Below are 23,746 nucleotides of genomic sequence, written 5' to 3'. Positions count from 1 at the left end.
CATTTTCTTATTTTTATGTGCAGTATGTACTAATTCTGTAAAATATAAAAACATGACTGCACTTAGTTGAAACATGACTGTTTAAGGAAATCGGTTGTTTTATAAAAATTTGTGAATTTAACAGATTTTATTGTTTGAAATAATTAGCGAAATTATTGTATTATGAAGATGCATAAATACAATTTTTGAATGAAATTTTAACATGCATTTGTATTATATTTATATAAAAAAACAAATTTACTTTTTATTGAGAAAATTATGTCCATCTTTATTTTTTGTGTATCTCTTACAACTAAAAATATTTTATCAGAAATGCTAACTTTCCATAAAAGTTCTATTTTATTAGAACTGAGTATTTTTTTAATTGTTTTTTCTTTATATATTGATGAGCCAAACTACATTTGCATGCAAAAATATTTTGTTTTATGTATTTTAATACATTTTTCTCATTTTATTGAACATTTGTAATTTAGAATAAATTATAGACAGTTCTTGGCTATGTTGACCCATTCTGGCATAATCTGTTATAACTTTCATCATGTTAGGTTATATTTCTGTGTATTTGTTTTACACATTAACTCAGTATATTCTGCTTAATTCTGCAGTTTCATCTTATGTTATATTTTGATGATAAAATCTAAGCATTTTGCTTTTAAATGATCCTCTATGCACTTGAAATGTTATTCATATTTTTGAATAAATTTGCTACCATTTGTGAAAAACATTTTTTCGCTTATGCATCTCCAGTAGGTGGGGGTAGGGCACTGAATAGGGCACACTGCTTATTCCCTCACATATATGCATTAGACACTCATCAGCTGAGCTGTAATACACAAGTTTGGACCGCAAGGAGAAAAAAAAAAAAACTTTTGTGCTCAGCCAGAAATGAGAGATATTACTGGTGCATTAAAATTAAGTCACCAATTCTTGTCTCTCTTTGACTTTTTTTTTCTGATGTTAGAAATCATCAACCTCACAGGACTGCCAGCTCCAGCAGTTTACTAATTATGACTGAATTTGCTACTTCAACATCGTCTGGAAAACTGGATGAGAGTTATTGAGCGCCAACACTGTGTGATATGATTTTAAAGCTTCTCTTTTCAAAAGAGATCTTTTGTAAATCAAAAATGAACTTCTTAACCACAGTAAAATCTGTTGCCTTCATCATGCATTCTTTCTTGACTGCATCAATTCCGACATGAGAGCTTTCAACATTTCTATGAACTCTTTTTGTTGCCTAGGGCAGATGGATTTATTGGATACAGCGTCCCACCTCCCGTGGAAAAGAAATGTTGTCTGCTTCCCGTAATGTGCCTGCGACCTCAAGTCATGTGGAAAGAAATCTGTTTTCGGCAAAAATAATATCGATGCCCCCATTCCTCTGCAGTGTCACCTTTATATGTTCCCAAAGAAGGTGAGACTCTACAAAATCGTAAATGTTTAGGAGAATGTTCCTGAATGTTCCATGACTGGCACAGCAGAGAACGGGCTGTCAGTGCCTTTCGGTGCAAAAGAACAACTTCCACTTAAGGTTGTCGTATGTGGCTTAATCAGTGGATGAAAACTCTGACTCCACCAGAAGCAAAATACAGATCAGGGAAGCAAACAACCAGCAGCTGTTTCAGGTGTCAGCACTTTGGGCATATGCAAACTGGATGTCCTAACCATTCTGGATGTCTTTACTGCTTATCATGTACCTGCAAGTTCCCAGGAGATGCAAAATACCTGCATAAAATGTAACTCATACAAATTTGGTGACTTTTACAAAATGTCCTTTCCATCACAGCCATAGCTGGGAAAATTCCAGCTTCAACTGAAAGCCTAGAGTTTTGGACTTTATCGAAACGACTCCCGAAAATCGAGGCAAACTTTGTCGAACAATTTGAAAATAAGGAATTTGACCAAAATTTCGGTTTTAAGGTCCTCCACGATTTAGGACTTTCTGTGCAAAATTTTAGAGACTGTAAAATTGTGTTCACTTATGTTTGGCGAATTGTTTCGAGAAAAAACTGTAAAGGTGTCGACAATTTCCATAATAATGATTCGCCTGGACAGTTCCTGAGCAAACAGGCAAGAAGTGCCTATCTGTATTGATTTTTCATACCCCCCCCCCCAACAGAGGAATCAAATCAGGTACATTTTACTGCCAGACTCCGTAAGAAACACTCTGAATGTCTGCGAAGTATCACTGCAGCTGTGATTTGCCTAACTTTGTAAGTTCACTGTGTGTTTTCGTAGCAGTTCCTTTCTAGGTTAACTACCTGAAAGGCAAGGACACTTATTATGAAAGAGAACACTTATTTGTTATTTAACTCAGGACTTGCAGTCTGCATTGTTCAAATGTATGTTTCCTTGCTCCTGCTGACAGAAATACTCACAATGTATTTCTAACATTACTTAAGCAGGAGAAACTGTGTTTCGAGATTCCGTAGTATTTAAGTGGGAGAAACTGTATGTATTTCGAGCTCCCATAGTATTTGTTTAATACTTATTGATACAGGTACATGATGGCAATGAGTTTTTGCATCTATTATCTTTTTGTATTGTGTTAAATAACTGATGTTTGTGACAAATTCATCACTCCCCAGTGATCTGTATTGTTTAAACATGTACAGAAAATTTATGTAAATGAATTAAAAAAAAGAAATGTGAATAGATGAACATGTTTTAGAAGGCAAATAATTTTGTGTATTTAATAAATAACCAATTTTTTAAAGTTTATTTATCTTGATTAATTTTCAATTTAAATATTGAAATTTTTATTAACTTTTTCTGCTGTTGATAAACATTTAATGCTCTGAACATTCATATTTAAAATAACTTTCTATTTTTAACATTTTAAAAATTTATATTATATGAAATTATATATAATTCTTTTATTTTTAGAATTATTTTGATTTAGAAAACTAAGAAATCGGGAGATAAAGATGAAATTTGTCAAAAAAAAAAAAAAAAAAAAAATCTCCAAGATATATGTTGTCTTTGTTATTGATATTTGTTGTTATATCTGATCATGTTTTTCTGCTTGCAAAAGTGCAACTTCATTTGGCATTTCTGTGTAAATTAGAAGCACTAAATAACAACATAATGCTTTGTAATTTCAATATTGAGAATTGAATTATTATTCAGAATGAATAATTCCTAAAATTCAATATTTCAGAATTGTGCCATGAAATGTTTAATTTTCTTAATTTGGAAGCATTATTTTACAAATATTTTGAAAAAGGAGAAAAATCTTTTCAATACTTTATATTTCTTACATTTATATTTTTTGCCTCCTCCTTGAAATTTTCCAATTAATATCTAATGTTAATTAGTTGTTAAAAGAAGATATTTTTGAATTTGATATCTGAATTTTTTGTTTTCTGTGAAAAAAAAAATGGGTGCAAAAAAGTATGTCACAAGACATATTTTTAAGATTTTAAAATTTATTCTTTTTGACAATTACAGTCAGTTTTCGAAGAGCTATTATTAGATTTATTCTGAATTTTATTAATTGCTTTATGTTGTTCAATATATTTAATGCAAGATATCTTGCACTAAACAGTAGGTATGACAATGACAGCTATTTAAAAAAAAAGAAAGAAAGAAGAAGCATTTCTTGTGGAAAAAAATTATTTCTAATTATAATTTTCTCTGTTACTGAGAAACGTTAATTCCTAATATTAATTCAGAAGTTATTAATATATTTTTATTTTCTAAATCTGTAAACATTATTTAACAAAATAAAGGTTTTTTTCATATTTCCAAGAGTTTTATTAAAAAAAAGCAGGAAGTGTGGGAACATTTTTCTCAATTTATTATTTTTTTTTCTAATCATAGAATTGCTTCTGTCTTGAAAATTTCTCATTAATAACTAATATTCAGTAATTGTTAATATGAATTAAATTTATTACCTCAACATTTTATTTTATATATCTGAAAATTATTACAACAAAATATTGCTTCAGAAATAAATTTTATATGTTGTGGAAAAAAAATTAAGGAGGTTGGCAAAATTGTCTGTTATTATGTAAACCAAACCCTGGTACCTTGTGTTACTATGGAAATGCATGTATTACCTAAGAATTACGTAGAAAAACTTTGCATCTATTTCATATTTCATAAGAAATATATTTGATATTTTTTGTTGTAATTATATATTTGTGAAACTTAAATTTACATAGTATTAAATACTACATTTCTCTGAAAATTTCAAATGGGAAATGACAGTTTTGCATTTTAAAGCTGGGCTAATTTTTAGCATTCAAGAAGTATTTCAGGTCTTGTATTTAATTTTTTTTTTTTAAATAAGATCTTAGGCTAAAAAATGAAGTCTAAGAGGATTTTAATATTAGTGTTTCAACCTATAATTAATTGTTTTTTGTTAAAACCCATGAATTTTTATGCAGGATAAATCAAAGCACAGGATAAAAGAAATCCACTTTTTTTGTTAATTTTTTCCTTTAAATATAAGACCATGTGGAATTTTTTAAAACTTTTCTGTTGTCTTTCATTCTGAAATACTTCATTTAGCTGTGAAATCTGTAGAGTTCACAGCTAAGTGTTAAGGAAAAATATAATTTTTTATTCTTACGTGCCTTAACATTTAGCTTTAAACAAATTATGCTTTGAAACATTCTGCATATAGTTTTTAATTGTAAAACAGTATATTATTTTAATATTAATAATATATTAAATAATAAATATATATTATTTTATATATTAAATAATAAAAATATATTATTTTAATTATAAATAAGTATTTTGTAAGGAGGCAAAGCTAATCTTTGAGGAGTAGTATGCATGTGCATCAAACTCTCTTCAGAGGATAATGCACCTGGTGAAAGGGAGACATGAAGTAATTTTCTTCCTTCAATTCCTTTGTTCCTAAACATCTTTCATGTTTTTTTTTTTTTTTTTTTTTTTTTTTTAATCAGCACGATTCATACAATAAAATTGATGAAATGCAATTTTCACTACAGGAGAGGGGGGAAAATAATGCTTCAAAATAATTTTATCCAAGTTTTTTAAAATGGTTAGTTAAGGTAAAAGAATTGTTGTAAAATACGTTTTTGTGAAAAACTAGTCATAAAATGATATTTTATTAAAAAAAAATAATTGTGAGAAAGGAGGGGAATCACTTTTTTCCCTTCATAGATATGTACTGTGAATTTGATCAATTTTGCATTGGAAATTTCTTCATGAAGGCAGTCCTTTTCATCAGTCAATATCATGTATCATGTCAGTGTCATGTATCAAGAAAAGGACAAGTCAAACAAATTTAGATGAAAAAACAAATTAATTATAGAAGGACTGTATCCTGTCCTTTTTAAATAATTTATTTGCATGTTGTTATCGAATATTTTGTCTAATATTCATGAGGAACTAGATTGAAAGTTTTAAAACTTGAATGTCTGAAACATAAAAATACCCTTTAGCTTAGAGAATTAAGAGAATTAAGTTTATTAATTACGAGAATTAAGATGTAGAGAATTAATTTTTAGTTCATATATATTTTAATTGTGTAACTATATTACTGAGATACCAGATAAATCATTTCAAGGGAATAATTTATTAGTTTAGTCTTAAACAAATCATTTCTACCTCTCCATGTGCATATTGTTTTTATTTAACATTTTGGGGCACAAATGATAAGCCTTAATAAAGATTTAAAAATGTGCGTTTTTGCTTAACTAATGAAAAGGCATTCTGTGAATTGAATTTGCAAGGAGAAGGAATAATTTAATTGAACATTGTGCAGGTGTTATTGAAATAAAACTCAAAACAACAGTTTTTAATTTATATAGGGAGAATAATTTATAAAATTTCTAAAACATTTATTTTGGTAAGTTGTAAAATTTCTTTACAAATAATTTTATGGAAGGATTGCATCCATTCACTTGCTAATAGAAAATGTTGATTTTTGTTTTAGAATAAATTTAATTTAAAGCAGTTTTCTAATTTCTCCACCAAATACTCAAAACTAGGCTTGAGTTTTCACATGTGTTATCATTTACCCAGGCTTACACATAGCATGTGAGGCATGAATAATCATGAGATATTTAAGAATTAAATCTTAAATGATTTTAATTATTAAATAATAGTTGCATTCATTCCGAACCCTTCTTACGTAATTTTTTTAAAAAATTGATAGCTTAATATCTCTGTTGCAATGAAGTGAATGAAAAATCCGACTTTTTCACTTTAGATCTATATTTGAACTATTTGAAAGAAAAGTACTCTGAGAATTTCTGCTTTTAAATTGTGTTTTATATTTATGCTTATGAGAATTACCCCACTTTAAATTTCTACACTTTTTTTCTGCATTCATCATTTTCATTTTGCTGAGCTACTGTCTGTGTACTATAGCAAGTTACTTTATTATGATTAGCTTTGTCCTTACTGTTCAGTAATCTTAAAAATTATTTACAGTACATGTGAATATGAAGTTCATAATAGTTGAAGATAACAGAGCATGCAGTTATATCAGTATTTCTATGATAGGGAGAGGTTCTAAAATCACAGATTCATAAGTGAAAGCTTTTATATTCTGTGTATAAAATCTCAGGAAATTGTACAGATAGCCTTAAACGATTTTTATTTTTAGTCTTTTCTTCTTATTTTGATTTTTAATGTATTCCCCCCACCCCATATTTAATGTGAGTGATACTGTTTATTTTGCAAAATGAAAATAAGTCTATGATTTTAGCAGACATTTTTGAACAACTTATTTTTCTATGCATAGACCTGATATGCAGTTCTGTTCTAATATATATGAATAAATGTTCTGATATGAATATTTCATCCTACAACCCCTCAAGGCAAATCAACAGTTATATATTTAATAACTTTAGTTATTATGTGTTTTTGTTTCTGGCTTTCACAGGAATAACACCTTTTCTAATAAAAAGCTATGTTTGAAATTTATATTGTTGAAAATATTTAAATGTCCGCTGAAAAATTATATAGTTAAAATATAAATAAGTAAACAAAATGAATAAAATGACTTTTTCTAAATTATAAATAAAAAATATTTGCTCTCTATGGTTGCTGATTTAAGTCAAAGATTACTGCATATTAATTACCGTATTTTTCGGCGTGGGACGCCCAACAGTGTATAATGTGCATCTATAATTTTACGCTAGATTTTTAAATTTTTGTTTGTATATCTGTATAACGCGCCATTCGAACAATAATGTACTGCATTGACAAGTCTTAAGAGGAACAATATGTGTGTGGGTTAAATGCTTGAGGGAGTAAATATTCCTGCAAAGAGGATGGATTCAATGCAAATGTCCAAAAGAATGCTATGGTAGGGTTTCGAGAGAAGGTGGATATAATCTGGAGAAAGAATGCACTTCCAACACGAAAGAAGTCATGGAATTAGATTTCAGATGTTTTCTCTTTCTGTGAAGCTGTGATTTTCAAGTGAACATCGAAGGTTTTAGTTGAAATACAGTTGATCTTGTGTTAATTTTAGTAGTAAATATGGTTCCTGCAAAAAACACACTGCTAGTTTTAAATGCAAAGTCATTCAGTTTGTGAAAGAAAATGGAAATTGTGCTGCAGCAAGGGTGTTTGGTGTTGGTGAATGATAATGATTCACCAACAATGATGTTTGTTTATGTACCAGATTTGCAGTGACGGTGAAGATAAAACAGAAATCGATGATGTGCCTGAGGATATAACGGAATACCAGCATGTTGAACATTTTATGCTATCCGATAATGAAAAGATTTTAAATTTAAGAGGTATGTCATTTCTTTTAAAACAGTATAAGTAAACACAAAAATGTAACTTATGTATGCCGATTTTTTTCCATATTTTTAATTTATTATTTTTATATCCGTCGTGCACTCGTATAACATGCACTCGTAAATTTCAATCATATTTTTGGCAAAAGTGCATGTTATACGCTGAAATATATGTTATGTACTGTGTAGAAATACATTACTTGCCATTTAATGTCAGAATTAATAATATAGCTGCTAAAAATAGAACATATTTTGGGTTTCATATGTTAATTATACCAAAATGTATCATATTTGCATAAATTTATACATTTTGAGCAGAAGGCTTAAATAAGGAGGGATAAATATTATTAATTCAGTAATAAGAATAGAAAATAGGCAGAATATAATTGAACATTTAAAAATTGATACTTATTGGAATGAACTATGCTTCAATGCGTATGTTACTTTGTACATGAAATACTAATGACAATTTTAAATAATCAAAATGACAGTAAAATTTAATACATCAAAGGCAACCTCATGGACAGAGGACTGCATATCTAGTAGAATAAAATATTGTTAGTTCTGTCTTGAGACAAGTTTTGGAATTTTATTGTTGAGAGACTTTAATAATGAATAGTCTTTTAACAAATTTTTAATTCTTTTTTCAATTAAAATAATATGAGATTAAGCATAAATATGAAATTCTGAGACGACAATCATTTTAAACTGCTTAATATGTATTAAAGGAAAAGATTTGTCTATTAAATAGTTGATATTTTGAAATATGTAATTATAAAATTAAATTAAATAAAAATGTAAAAATTTATTTTGCTGCTGTCATAAAAGAAATACAGGAATTCATAATTTGTTTCACCTTTTCAACAACATCTCTTCACTGAATATATAAATATTCATGATAGCTAATGATATCCAATTATCTACATATCTTGTTTACCAATCACCAGTTTACCAATTATCTTGAGAGTTTATTGCAATGTTTTGGTATCTGAATGTAATAATTATGATGGATGTAGAATTTTTGAAATATAAACCAGGTTACAAAATGCTATAAAATAAAAAAGAACATTTATTAACACAATGTAAAGAGGAATAAATGGACAGTCAGCAGCACTGCATGACCGAAAGTGTAAATCAGTCCGGAGAATACAGCAGCACTGCTATGATGACGTGGCTATTTGACATGGCAGTAATGAGCCATCTTCATCACTTGTAATATGCTGCAAATGTGGGTAAAAACACAGATCCCATGTGGCACACAGCCATCACACCTGTCCTGAAGAAGTGGATTCTTAATTAACTTGCTTGAAATAGAACTTGAGCTTACAAGAGCAAGTCCATGTTGTGCTGGATATATCTCTACTATTCTTTTTAATGGCCATGTAGCTGGGAAAATGTCACCTTTTAGCAGAATAATATCACCAATTTCCAGGAATGACCATTCTCATCTGGATTTCAGCATATGCAAGCATTCACTGTGCCATCTCTCTTCTTCATCTTCTTTATTTTCTGCAACAGAAACCTCATGGAATGAAGGGGAGGCCTGATACAATCACATTCAGGAACACTTGTAGTAGTTTCTCATAATTCTTTCAAAGTTCACTCAGTTTTCTCTTTGCTGCAATAAAGTTACTTCCTTATCACAGGAAATGTGAATGTAGGCAGGAGAATTAACTTGCTTGAAATAAAACATGAGCAGTAATTGTTACAAACACAAACAAGTCCATGTTGTGCTGGATAAACCTCTACTATTCTTTGTAATGGCTGTGTAGCTGGGAAAGTGTCACCTTTTAGCAGAATGATATCCCCAATTTCCAAGATTTACCATACTCATCTGGATTGCAGCATTTGCAAGCATCTCTTCCAGAGCTTTATTTTCTGCAACAGAAACTTCTTGGAATGAAGGTGTGAGGCCTGATAAAATCACATTCAGAAACACTTGTAGTAGTTTCTCGTAATTCTTTCAAAGTTCATTCAGTTTTCTCTTTGCTGCAATAAATTTACTTCCTTATCACATTAAATGTGTCAGGTATGCCTTGGCTTGCAGCAAACCTCTTGAATGCAACAGTCAATTGTTAAATCTCAGACAGCTTCTTGGTGAGCTGTTGTTAGCTAGCTGTTGTTGCCATGCAAACGAATACAGTCAAAAGTCTTTAATCCGGACTCGTCGGGACTTCGGTGATTCCGGATTATTGATTTTTCCGGATTATAGATCATCAGTTTAAATCTGGTAAGATGGCATGCAGAAATTATAAAATTAAAAATATAAAACAGTAATTTATAAAATAATGAGCAATTATGATCTAAAGGGTATCAAAATTTGCAAAAAAAAAAAAAAGCTTAATATTTATTTGTTTACTTTATTAAACATTTCTTTCAACGCGCGCATGCGTAAAGCATACATTATGCATAGCCGAAATTAGAAAATTGCAACCAGAAAACTATTTAATTTGTATTCGTGATATTTGTAATGACCAGGAATTTGATTTAAATCATATCAAAGACGAAGTACATTGAGATGAAATACTACATTTAATAAGGAATTATAAGCCGAATAAAATAAAAACATCTGCCCTGAAGATAACGATAATGTTGACATATCAACTTCCAGTTCATTGCGCGCCGCCACGTTCCCCCTCCCCCCCCGCGCAAAGCAGCGTGAAATTGATAAACAGATTTCCGAACGGTTAAATAAACAAAGGATATGCCTTTATCCATTTCTTGGAGCAATTCCACTTTTTGTTTGATGGACATCGAAACATACATTCGTTTTCGTAGATCCTTTGGGAGCTCCAGCATCGGAAATTCTATTTGACATAATCGAAAGTTCAAGCTTACTTTTATAAAATTGCTCTTACAGTCTGTAAAAAATAATAAGCCGGATCCAATTCGAAGATTAAGGAACAACGCAATCATCAACATTAACTGAAATAGACAATTAGATAATTTGAGCTTATACCGTCCGTTATACATTAAGCGCGCAGTGAAAACGTATTCTGCGCTTGTGCACACGCAAATGCGCAGTCGTAAAGGTCTTACGCGCACGCTTAAACGCTTATGCGCATGCGCAGAAAGTTTTTAGCTTTGAGGTCCGGATTATAGATCATTCCGGATTATGGGTGTCCGAATTAACGACTTTTGACTGTAATACAGCATAGCTGTTAGCAGTCCATTTACCATGTCCTTAGTTAAATTTTAAATCATTGGGACCGTATAATTAATACTACAGTTAGCAAATGGCCCTTATAATTTGCAAACTATGCATTTTGCTTTGAAACTTTTAATAATTTTCTTTGCTCCATTGATACAACAGTTGTGTTTTAAAATGGAATTTACCACTATACAACTTGCATATGGAATTTCATTCAGCTCAATCAAGAGTTCATCCAGTCTATTAGGAGACTGAATAATAAATGAATGGTTAGCATTATAATTTATTCTAGTATGCTGAATACAACCTGCCACTTGTAGGAGGCTGTCTTCAAAAAAATTATTTGATGCTGCGAACACTATAACTTTCAAAGGTTTCTTGCAACTTAATAATTGTATGCCATCTTTAAAATGCACTTACTATACCCACAATACTAAATGCTTTTCTACATTCCAAAGAGTTATAGGGAAATGTTCACCCTTGAAATTTGGCAAACAGTTTTGTATCTTTTCGATAAGTGCTATTTAAGAAAGTACTTAAAGTTTCAATTTTTAAACTGTGTCATGAAAGTATGGTATTAGTTCTCTTTTCAATCAATGCATCTGATCCTCAGTGATGTTACAGAATTCAAAACTCAGTCAAATTCAAGGGGCCTCTTTTACCACCACAGTCAGTTTATTTTGAGCTTTTCTAACAGACTCCCCAGGAAGCAAGGTCTGTTGGGTATAATTTTGATGGAATGTAATTCTGATCGAGACCTCAGTAAAACTCCGAGATTTCCGTACTTCAGTTAACAGTAAATGTTTTTCATCTGCGACAAGGTGATGATAACCTTATTAGTGCAACAACATACCATGCAAAGATTTGAAACTTATAGTAACTCAGAATATTTTGAATGGAACCAACAAACTTTGATAGCATTCAGTTCTAATCTAGGAAAAGAAGAATAACTGTAGTTATGACAGCTATTGTAATATTAAGTTCTTGCTGTTATAATTAATCACTTTTTGGTATGCAAAATCTGATGCATTACGAAATGTATCTCAACTGCATTGTCTGGAAGTGAATGCATCTAGGAATTTTAATATACTGAAACTTTATCCATTTTTCATTAATACTATTAGGAACCAGATCATACCAATCACTATCGGAAATCCAAAGATGTCGATACGTAATCTCCATCGCTTTTACAGCTATTGAAAGGTTAAAAAATCTCCGATGATTGTAATTGTAATTTTCTTCAACAGCCAAGACTGTCTTAATCCCATTATATAATAATGTTGAATCAGATTATAATTTCAACAATTTAGACAATTTATTAGGCATAATTTGCACATTGAGAGAACCAGTTTCCTGGTTCAACAAATATTGGCTTTAGGAAAAGCTAATTGGTTCACCATTTCCTTAGTTTAAACCACTTCTTTGGTTCCTTAATTTCTTTAGTCACCTGTTTCGTAGCTTCCAATATATAAACTGCCTACAAGTATCAAAAGCCTTTTCAGTGCTTTTCAATCTAAAGAAAAGATCATCGCATAGAAATAATTTCTTATTATCTCTGATGCGTGGCGAATCTTTTTCACCATCCACTGGAATTGTTTCAAAGTATCATTGGCAGAAATGAAAAGGAGGCATGAAATAAGTTACCATGATTAATCGATCCCATACTTCTGAATCTTTTTCCCCCACTCACTGCAATTGTTTTAAAGTATCATTGGCAAAAATGAAAAGGAGGCATGAAATAAGTTACCATGATTAATCGATCCCATGCTTCTGTTCTGCGAAGCATTTCTACCTTCTTTAGCTATAAGAATGTGCTCATACAATTCGGCAGTATCAGACATAAACACTACAACATGTATTATGAAACTTCCAAGTACCAAAACTAATCCCACTTGATAGTTAGTCCTACAAATAATATGGAATTCAAAGACTTTCCTTTATATTAGGTTTAGAAAAACCATAGCACTATTTGGTATAAATGCAGAATGTTGAGGAATGTATTATGCATTATCAGGTAAACCTGTGTGTTAAATTAACTAGACTCATAGACTCAGTTTTTCATAATCGGACATGTATTCTTTATAACCTTTTTACAAACTAGGATTTCACTTAAATTTGTGATCAATGGCAATTAAGTGTGAAATTGCCACTTCTTTATATTCTCTCATATTTTCAGCAGAATCTCAAAACGGAAGCTTCACGAAGAGTCTAATCAGAATTCACTTTGAAAAGCTTTAGATGATATTTCTCTTTGTGTGCTAGCACTGTAACCCTTTGAAGTAACTCACTAGTTTCCCAAAACCACTTCAGGGCTTTGTCAGTGTTTAACTCAGTCCAAAAGTTGTCTAGTGCAATTGCGGTTTCATTATCACGAAATGTGTTTCGAATTCTTCCAGAAAGTACTCAACCAAAATATGTGTGTTGTGCCACTACTGAATTTTTATTTATACCTGGCAACAAAAGGCAAATCCATTATAACTGCCAATAAAAATGTCAATTTTTCTCACTATATTCAATATCAGCTAACAACAGAATCTTCAGATGACAGAATATTATGATCCGTATGCCTCGGTGGAAGAGGAGAGGTAACTTATTTAGCATAACACTCTCTTGCAGAATGAAATTTTAGAATCATGAGCGGAAAAGCACATCTGGATAAACAGTAGATAGAGCATAACTTCTTTTCAGTGGTAACTTCAGTGTACAAGACTCCAAAATAAAGCTGCATTCATTACCAGTATGCAGAACAGAACAACTGTGCTGGTTTCCCATTCTATCAAGTGATTGAATGATTGCAGTGGGAAACAATACTTCTTATTTTTTCCATGTTAAGCTTTAAATTATAAGAATTTGAGATCACAACTAGATTTAAGTCAGCTGTATAAAAAAACTGACTTACTGTTCTCATGTAGCAGTGTGTATTACTTAAATTTCGAAAAACTAATGCAAGTATGTTAAGTACCACAGAGGCAATTAAAGCATGGATTATATATTTTTTATGTTATCTTTCCCTCTGTTACATCTAATTCCTTAAATTTAAATATTTTAATGGTACCCATTCTTTAAACAAATAAACATAATTTATTCCTTTACATTGATAAGAAGCAATTTTATTTGCACTTGTATTAGAAATACATTGGCATTTTCGCTAAGGTCTCTTTTCATGCTCAGTATTACAAATTTCTAATGAAGCACATCTATTACTTAAATTCTAAGAAGCTGTCACATAAGGAATGTCAATAGCTACTTTCTGAGACCATAAATAATGAGTATTGGAGCCTACGTTTTGACACAAAATAAATATTAAAACAACTGTTCTCTTGTAGAAGCTTCTACATGCAATGAATATAAGTTCCGAATTATCTCATTAGAAACATCACCCTAACACTGTAAGCTTGAATGATTTGTTACTGGTTAATCTGAAAAAGTTTTTAATAAAGATATTGTTATCTCTTTTTGTCATTATATTGCTTGAAATCGTTGTATTTTCAAAAATAACAGTTACCCACTGATTAATATAATGTACTTTAAATACCCAAAATATTACCTGCCTTATTAAATCTACCTTAGCAGCTAGAAGCATCTCTCATTGGTCTTACTGGGATACTGCACATCTACTGTATCTACATATATTATATATATAAAATCTTGTGGCACTTTGCATGTAATATGCAGTTCTTCTGTATAAAGTCTGAAACTTTCTGAGTGAAAATTCACTTTGCAGCCCATAGCTACCATATCGAGTTAACATTAATCTAAAACAAATGGCCACTGTAAGATACATAATCTGTTAATTACTGTAATGAAAGTCGGTACAGAACAGGAAGTCTTTTTTGGAGAAGTTTTCTGTTACGAGAAGTTGATTCTCTCACAAGTGGGATGGAGTTGGAAGTTATCTTGTCTATAAGAAGATGTCCAAGACTGTGGCCAGTAATAGACACTTAGTAAGGTATCAGGATGGTAAGTAACATCATCATATTTTCATCTATTTCGCAGAGTATATAGAGAGCAGTAAATGCTTTTACCAATTTCTACTGCACTTCTACTTTTTATATAGCCTTAAGAATAGAAATAATTTTTTATTGCTTTGAATGTTTAAATGCACCTTGAAGATTGAATATCTAAAAATTTTTAAAAAAAATTAATAAATAATTACTTTGAATGTATGTTCATTCAAATTAGAAATATTTGTGTTAATTATATATTTTTATCTAATTCACAAAGTAGCAAAAATAAGTGTCTGTCTTAATTGCTTAAAGCAAAACCAGGAAACACAATTTACTGCAAAACGAACTGCATCTGTGTCATCTATCCTTTTCTCAATTTAAGGGAACCACTTACTATATATGTATTTAAAAGAAGACTGTTAATTATTTAAAAATTTTTAATCTGTTTGTTTTCAGTCCCAAATTTAATTAAGTAGAAACCTATATTCATATAGAAGAGCATCTTATTGCTAGAAACTAATTAATAATAATATAAGAAGTAAAATATACTTCTTATATTGGTGACGGTATCAGGTTCAATGTTCTGTCTTACTTTTTTCGGGAACATGCAAGGACCTGACTCGGAACAGAGAGCTTACTAAATCTATGTTCAATAACTGTGGGAAGTAGACAGGATACACAAGAAGGGTATACAAAACCCTTTGTTTTTCTCTCTTTACAATAATTTCCGTACTTCGGAATACAAAGACCCACTACTTGTGGTCTAAACGTAAGAATATAAAAATATTAAACTAAACTCTAACTTAACTTTGGAATAATAAACGTGGAAGATTGGCCTTATATTAACAGGAAGCCGTATGTAGTACAGAGAACTGTTAACACTACAGTACGTTTAAAAATTATCACGAGGATTAAACCTCTGGCCTGGAAGCCAACCAGCAACTGAGTAAAACTTCTAAGGTAAGCGGCCTGCTTCGACTAACTCCATCCTCTCTCTCGCTTGGCAAAAAGCCACAACTTAAGTACTTGGAGTTCGCCAGACAAATTTTGCATAAATAAGTTAACGCTTTTAATTCTGGCCGGAAGTAGAAAATAAGAAGTGATAGTAAAGATTTAAAATAAAATAAACGTTAGTAAAACTTAAGATCCTTACATACTTCCCGCCAGTGTTAATTAGTTTTAAACTGAGGTCTAAAACGACCTTGTTGAAAACATTTAGCTCTAGAATCTAACGCGAGGCCAATCTTTTACAAACATTTCTCACTAGAAACTAGAAATTAAAAAAAAAAAAGAAATTTGTTTTTACAATAGCAGCTCCAAGGACACGCAATTTTTCATCTGTACTGCATCTAAACAGGAGCTTTTAGTCAAATCTGGTTCCTTCCAGAGATCTGGAAGGAAAACTAGTTTAATGAAATGTTACACAATGAAATGGCAAGTAACATGCATATTTATATTTCTCTTAACATTCTTATTTCATTCATGACTATTTTAATTATCTCTCCCCGTGCTCTCTGACATGTGTTGTAAAAGAACACCAAACACGAATGTGTTTATGTATACGTGTTCAACACTTCCTCCTACAATCAAAACACTAACGTGTTAAAAATTCAACATACCAAGACCTCGTAACACACCCTAACTTCAACTCTAAACCCTGAGGTACTATTCTGAAAGTGGCTAACTCTGAAGTGTAGCGTCAGAGAGCCTAACAACATTCATTCAACCTTTAACACATATTCACCATGATTTGGTCTTTTTACAGTAACACGAATAAAAAAAATTTTTAACATTACTTTCACTTTTACCATATCACAGTATTTCTTAACATTTAAAATAACAGTTCACATTGTATATAAGAACATGCCGTTAATTTTACGCATTTGAAGACATACATTAGTAGTACATTGTTAACTTCTATTCTTTTCAAATCAAGTGCTAATTCTTCTACATTTAAATACTACATTTCAAAAAGTCTTTCAGACTAAAACTTCTTTCTTGCCAGAATGTTTTAAATAAAATTTATACAATAACTTTTACAATATTTAAGTCTTTACATATTCCTATTATACATCAACTTTTGTTTTACGCGCGAGTAATTGAAAAACATAATACCAAAATCGGTAACAACTCATTTCTCGCCTTTTTGGCGATAAAGGTAGACCTCGCATGACGTAAAACTTCTTGAAATCTGCCACTTGCAGTAAGAATGAAAGATTAACTTACGTTTGCAAAGTAACATAAAATTTTACTTATCTTTGTTATATTCGGACATTCTTTTCTGAGCCCAGTCCTGGAAGGTAGCGCAGATTCTCGTTTGTTTTATCCTCCTTGTGCGGGCTCGCCCTTCAGGGCCTTCCTCTAGAAGCTTTCTTTTTTCTCCAGTTCGGTCACCCTTGAATACCTTCTTTTTCGCCGCTGCCTGTGGTCTTGGCCGTTTGATGGCAGCTGGTCTTGGCGGAACAGGGAGAATCCTTTCGCGTTCCTGCTTGGACCTCGTTGCTGGCCGTTCAAATTTTCCTTGTAACTTTTCCTCCCCCGCTGGTGGCCCTTCCGCAGTTCGGCGACATTTGCTGCGGAGAGTCCTGTCGGATGAGTAGATCTTCCGTTTTAGAGCCGGATTATAGTTGCCGTCATTTCTCCTGGCTCTCTTTGCTTACGTCGTCCTTCTCCCTTCTTCATTCTGGGGGTGTTCGTGAGCTCTCTTTTCTGGACGGTTTTTCTTGTTACCTTTAATTTTCCCGCGGGGAAACTTTCCTTTCACTTGCTCCTGCCTCTTAATGGCTTGCCCTTGTACTTGTCGTTGTTCCACCTCTGGAGCTTGTGCCCGCCGTGTCTGCCGTGCCGGATCCTGCAAAAGATCTGTAAATATTTGCATTTTATTACGATCATAGTAGGGTTTGATTTGATCAATGTTTGCGGAGCAGGTTTCACCATTCCTGGCTTTTAACACTACTACAGCGTGAGTTATTTTTTCTATGACATATGGTCCTTCAAATCGTGGAAAAAATTTGGCAGTTTTATCTTCTGGTGCTGAAGAAAGTGAATGCTTAATTTTTAACACTTCATCCCCTACTTTATAAGTTACTCCCCGTCGTTTCAAGTCATAATACAGCTTTTGTTTTCTCTGTGCTACTTCAGTATTCTTTTTTGCTTCTTTAATTAGTTTTTCTATATCACCCATTTTAAATTCTGGGGCTCTTTGTTGCACATAAAATAATTTATCTAACGGCGTTATAATCTTTCTGCCTAAAAATAACTCAGCAGGAGTTTTGCCCGTTGTATCATGTTTTGCGGTCCTAAGGGCGAAAGCAAATTCATTGACATAGTTATCCCAGCTTTTATGAAAATTGTTAACATAACTACGGATAATTTTCACTATATTTCTATTCACCCGTTCCGCTATATTTGATTGCGGCCGATACGGGACCATTTTTAAATGACGTATGCCCAGTTTTTGGCACATGTCTTCAAATACATTACTTACAAATTGAGGACCATTATCCGATATAACTTTTAGGGGCGCTCCGTATTTTAAAATATAATTATTTAAAATAGAATCAGTAACTAATTTCGCGGAGGCTCGTTTTAAGGGAACAATTTCGGTCCACTTACTAAAATGATCAACCATAACAAGGAGATAGCGACTTTTATTTAACTGACTTTTTGGGAAAGGGCCCAATAAATCGATGCCAATTATTTCATTTGGAAATTCGGATTTAATACTATTTAGAAACTCGGCCGGGCGGAAATTAATATAATTAACTGCTTGACATGTTGAGCAAGACTGGACATACGCCCTTGTTAACTTTTGCAGTTCAGGAAAATAGACTGCCTCGCGTACGCGTTGGATAGGTTTTCGAATACCAGCATGAGAAGCTAAAGGGCTGTCATGGAGCTCCTACAGGATATTTAATCTAAGACTAGCTGGGATAACAGGTCGAAATTCGTTGTTGGAATTCGTAGTTTTTGTATAAATTAATAGACCATCTATTAGTTCGTAATGGGCCGCCCTATTTCTTATCGCCACAATATCTTGGTGGCTAAAATTTTCAGAATCCTTTAAATAATCATAAATATTTTTAAATTCAGGATCCTTACCCAGTTCGGTTATCACAGTTTCTCGGGAATGTAAGTTACATGCTGTGAGCATTGCCACCTTTACAGTATTACTTTCTTCATCTATTTTAACTCTGGATAGGGTATCTGCTACGATATTTTCCTTTCCGGGGGTATGCTTGATTACCAGATTATATTCTTGTAGCTTGAGTGCCCATCTTATTAACCTTGGGGATAAGTTTTTCCCTGAGTACAATCTAGTTACCGCCGCATGATCAGTGTACACTGTTATTGGCGCCTTCCCAAAATAGACTCGGAACTTTTGCACTACTAACAGAACTGCAAGTGCCTCTCTCTCGGTCGCGGAATAATTTCTTTGTGTTTGATTTAAAGTTCGGCTAAAAAATGCCACGGGCTGCTGATTTTGCGAAAGTAGCGCTCCTACCGCATAATCCGAAGCATCCGCTGAAATTTCTAAATTCTCATCCTTTTCAGGAAATTTCAACAGAGGGGCTTGCGTTAATGCTTGTTTTAATTTTTCGAAAGAACTATTGGCTTCGGCCGTCCACTAGAATCTCGCCTTTTTCCTTTTTAATTTTAACAATGGTTCAGCAATAGCTGCAAAATCTTTTATAAAGGACCTATAATATGAACAAAGTCCTAGAAAAGAAGAGAGCTTCTTCGCCGTGTTTGGAGTCGGATACTTTTGTACAGCGATTATTTTTGATTCGTCTGTCTCTATTCCTTTCTGAGATATTTTGTAACCTAAATATTTTAATTGAGGGGCTGCAAATTTGCACTTTTCGACATTAACTTTTAGACCGGCTTCATTTAATAAAGAAAACACCTGTCTTGAATCCTGTACATGTTGGTCGAGATTATCACTAGTAATAATGATATCCTCTAAATAGATAAATGTGGACTTTCCATGAACAGGCCTTAACACAATGTCCATATATCGCTGAAATGTTGCCGGTGCCCCTGAAAGGCCAAATGGCATACGCAGAAATGCATAAGTGCCAGACGTGGTTATAAAAGCAGTCTTAGGCACGTCCTCAGGCCTAACCCCTATTTGAAAATAACCAGTCGTTAAGTCTAAAGTCGTCATATATTTGGTGGATGTTATGTTCCTTAGAATTTCTTCAATAATAGGTAACGGATATACCGGATATTTAGTTATGGAGTTTAATTTACGGTAGTCAATTGCGAATCTCCACCTTTTTGGATGTGTCAATGGATAGTCATTATTTTTCTTACATAAAACCACCGGGCTAGCATAACTACTTGAGATGTGCGTTATGATCTTTTTACGTAGCTTATCGGTGATATGCCATTCTATAATTTTTTCCTTATTCTTATCATACCGGTATGCTTTGTGGCGAACTGGCATTGAATCTCCGGTGTCAATACTATGGTTAGTAACCTGAGTAAATCCTGGAATATCACTAAATAACGAAGCAAATTCACTTACCACTTGTCGGATTCTTCGTTGCTCTTCATTAGGCAGGTGGTCAAGGTTTAATATCGGCGGTTCAGCCTTTTCTTCACGAACTGGTTTCATTGTCAGCTTAAGGGACGCTTCTTAAAAATCTAGCGTTGCTTGTGCCTCTGAAAGAAAATCTATTCCTAAGATAATATGTGCTTGCAGATTCTTTACTATGAAAAACATAACCTTTACTTGTTCGTCCTTGATACGGACATACAGCGGTAATTTACCTATACACTTACATCTTTCTCCTTGCGCTGCTAACACTGTCGTATTATCCGAATTATATATACGATATTTACGAAAATACTTCCTAAAAAAATCTTCTGCCACACAGGAACACTGCGCGCCTGTATCCAGGAGTGCGGTGGCTGGGATATTATTCACCAACACTTCAATCTTCGGAAGAGTCAAATTTTTCACCATTACTGTATTTAACTTGAAGGAAGAGGGGTTTTCGTGGCCTTCGGATTTCCGCACCCTCCCGTCAGCAGAAATTCGTTTTAGTTTAAATTATTTTTCATTTCCGTGCTTTTCTTCTTTTTCCACTGGCCTTGAGACTTTTTTCCTGGATTGCTATTGAACTGTGGACGTTCGCCGGCTGTTTTTGAATACTCGGGTTTCCTTGCCCACTGATTCGCTTTGCTTCCGTAGCCGTGTGCTTCAGTTTGCTGTAGTCTTGGCGCACCAAATTGGTTTCGCTGTTGATAATGGCGTCTTCTTTCAATGTCCGCCGTTCTTCTACTTTCAAACTGGATTGCTAGCATAAAATAACTTTTCCAGTGTAGTCGGATTTCTTAATTCAATAAAGTCTTGCACTTGGGGCAGTAACCTCGGCAAAATCACTTGAATTATCTCAGGATCCGGACGGTTTCCTAACAAGATTTTGAAGACGTGAATTTTTCTTAAAATACAGCTTGAGAGATTTTCGATTCTTTGCTGATATATGCTGAAAAGTTCCGTTTCTAGTTTCGCACGATCCCTTACGACAGGGAAGGCTTTTACTAGGGCAGTCTTGAAATTCTCGTAAGTATAGGTGGGACTTCCTGCTTGACCCAAGAGACTTCTGCCTATACATTTGAACCAATTAAGCGCTTGGCCCCTCAAAGCGCTGGCAGCTAAGGTAACTTTTTGAAATTCGTGCACGGGGTAGAGCATGAAGTGGTCATCCAATTTTTCCAAAAAACTGGTTACCGGTGAGTTTCCATTAAATGTTGCTTCTCGTTTCATCGAAGCGCACATGGTCTGGACGATGTAACCAAATCTTTCCAGGGCGGCAGCTGGCATTTCTGGATTCTGAGCCGCTTCTGCAGGCAGCACAGGTTCTTCTTGAAACTCGGCCATGGTTATTCTTCTTCGTTGGGCGCCACTCTCAGGTTCAATGTTCCGTCTTACTTTCTTCGGGTATATGCAAGGACCTGACTCGGAACAGAGAGCTTACTAAAGCTATGTTCAATAACTGTGGGAAGTAGACAGGATACACAAGAAAGGTATACAAAACACTTTATTTTTCTCTCTTTACAATAATTTCCGTACTTCGGAATACAAAGACCCACTACTTGTGGTCTAAACGTAAGAATATAAAAATATTTAACTAAACTCTAACTTAACTTTGGAATAATAAACGTGGAAGATTGGCCTTATATTAACAGGAAGCCGTATGTAGTACAGAGAACTGTTAACACTACATATACGTTTAAAAATTATCACGAGGATTAAACCTCTGGCCTGGAAGGCAACCAGCAACTGAGTAAAACTTCTACGGTAAGCGGCCTGCTTCGACTAACTCCTTCCTCTCTCTCGCTTGGCAAAAAGCCACATCTTAAGTAACGGCGTTCGCTACACAAATTTTGCATAAATAAGTTAACGCTTTTAATTCTGGCCGGAAGTAGAAAATAAGAAGTGATAGTAAAGATTTAAAATAAAATAAACGTTAGTAAAACTTAAGATCCTTACATAGGTGATGCAAAACCATTTGCAGGTATAACTGGCGCCAAACCATATGGTTCATTAAATATAGAAAAATTTGAGTGTGTTGGACATATTCAAAAACGAATGGGAATATGGCTACGCAAATTAAAACTTGAAAGAAAAAAAGTAAAATTAAATGACGGTAAAATCTGTCTGGGAAAGGGAGCCTAACAGATAAGTTAATAAATGAAATAACTTCGTATTATGGTAATGCGGTTAGAGAATATAATGAGTCTGTTAGTGATATCAGAAAAGCCATTTGGGCAATTTACTACCAGAAAATATCGAGTGATGAAAAGCCGATTCATGACGTTTGTCCTACAAATGAAACCACATGGTGCAAATACAATATAGCTAAGCAAAATAAAGCTGATTATAAGCATATAAATTCTGAACCAGTCGCTGTAATGGAGGCAATAAAGCCAGTTTTTATAGATTTGTCACAACCTTCGTTATTGAGACGTTGCCTTGGCGGCAAAACACAAAATAATAATGAATCATTTAATTCCTGAATTTCGAAATTTTGTACAAAGACATGTCGTGCTGGTAGTAGGATAGTTCAAATTGCTGGAAATGAAGCAGTGATTGCTTTTAACGAAAGGTCTGTTGGTAGACATTCTGTAATGAATGAGCTACAGCTTTTTAGAAGTAAGTTTTCTATTGAAGGATTTTTACAAATCGATAACAAGAGAATAGATAACGCAGAAAAGAAAGGCTTGTCAGAAACAAAACAACAGCGTAACCTTGAAAGGCAGCAAAAAATGTCAGAAGTGCAGGCCTCCATAAAAATGATGGGGATGTTTATTGTGCTGGTGCGTTTTAATTTGTAAATAAAATTTTAGCAGTTTGGCATACAATTTGAAGTAAGTCGTAAAAGATTTTTTCACACATGTTAAATAATATGTATATTATACAATATAATACATATCATATGCTTAAATGCTTGAGTTTATTTAACTAAAGTGGTTATGTAAAAATAAATTTTTGTGCAAATATGCTACATGTATTTTAATATACGGCTATCACTCTGTCATGGTAATGTATATAGCAAAGTAAATTTAACGTGTTTCATACTAACAAAAGCTTCTGCAATTTATTAGGATTTATACTTTTTAAATGTATTTTGAAAATAAATATACTATGCACTTTATTATTAGAAAGTTATATACTGAAGTATTGGCATTAAAACTCAAATTTCTTAAAATACGGTTTTTCGCAGTTGTATACATAGCATTTAAAGTATGCTAAAGTTACATTGTGGAAGAACTATTAAATGTTTTATATGTTTGATATACAGTAATATATTACAGAGAACTTGAGCTAAGACATTTGGCTAAGACATTTGTCTATAAGTAAATTCTTATTTGTAAGGAAGTTTTAGTTTTATCATTCTTAG

The 23,746-nt window shown here is 32.8% G+C and overlaps 1 protein-coding gene across 13 annotated transcripts in view; it reads left to right on the top strand.

Annotated features, from left to right (window-relative positions):
• LOC146994990 (uncharacterized) overlaps nt 1-23,746 on the top strand; it is a 192,803-nt gene that overhangs the window by 142,492 nt on the left and 26,565 nt on the right. For 2 of the 13 annotated variants that reach the window (XM_085825033.1, XM_085825032.1), the window contains exon 4: nt 7,616-7,733. The exons of 8 other annotated variants lie outside the window; for them this stretch is intronic. In XM_085825033.1, the coding sequence (XP_085681159.1) occupies nt 7,616-7,733 (118 nt within the window). Of the gene's footprint in view, nt 1-7,615; nt 7,734-13,776; nt 14,848-21,656; nt 21,870-23,746 lie in introns of those variants that run through there. 3 more of the 13 variants (XM_085825031.1, XM_085825030.1, XM_085825029.1) reach the window with 3 other exon arrangements.

Source organism: Stegodyphus dumicola, chromosome 10, assembly GCF_044657685.1.
Source record: "Stegodyphus dumicola isolate Sdum_Otavi_A_Nest chromosome 10, ASM4465768v1".
NCBI lineage: Eukaryota > Metazoa > Arthropoda > Arachnida > Araneae > Eresidae > Stegodyphus > Stegodyphus dumicola.
The sequence above is the reverse complement of the archived record's forward strand: the minus strand, read 5'-3'. Positions and strand labels throughout refer to the sequence as shown.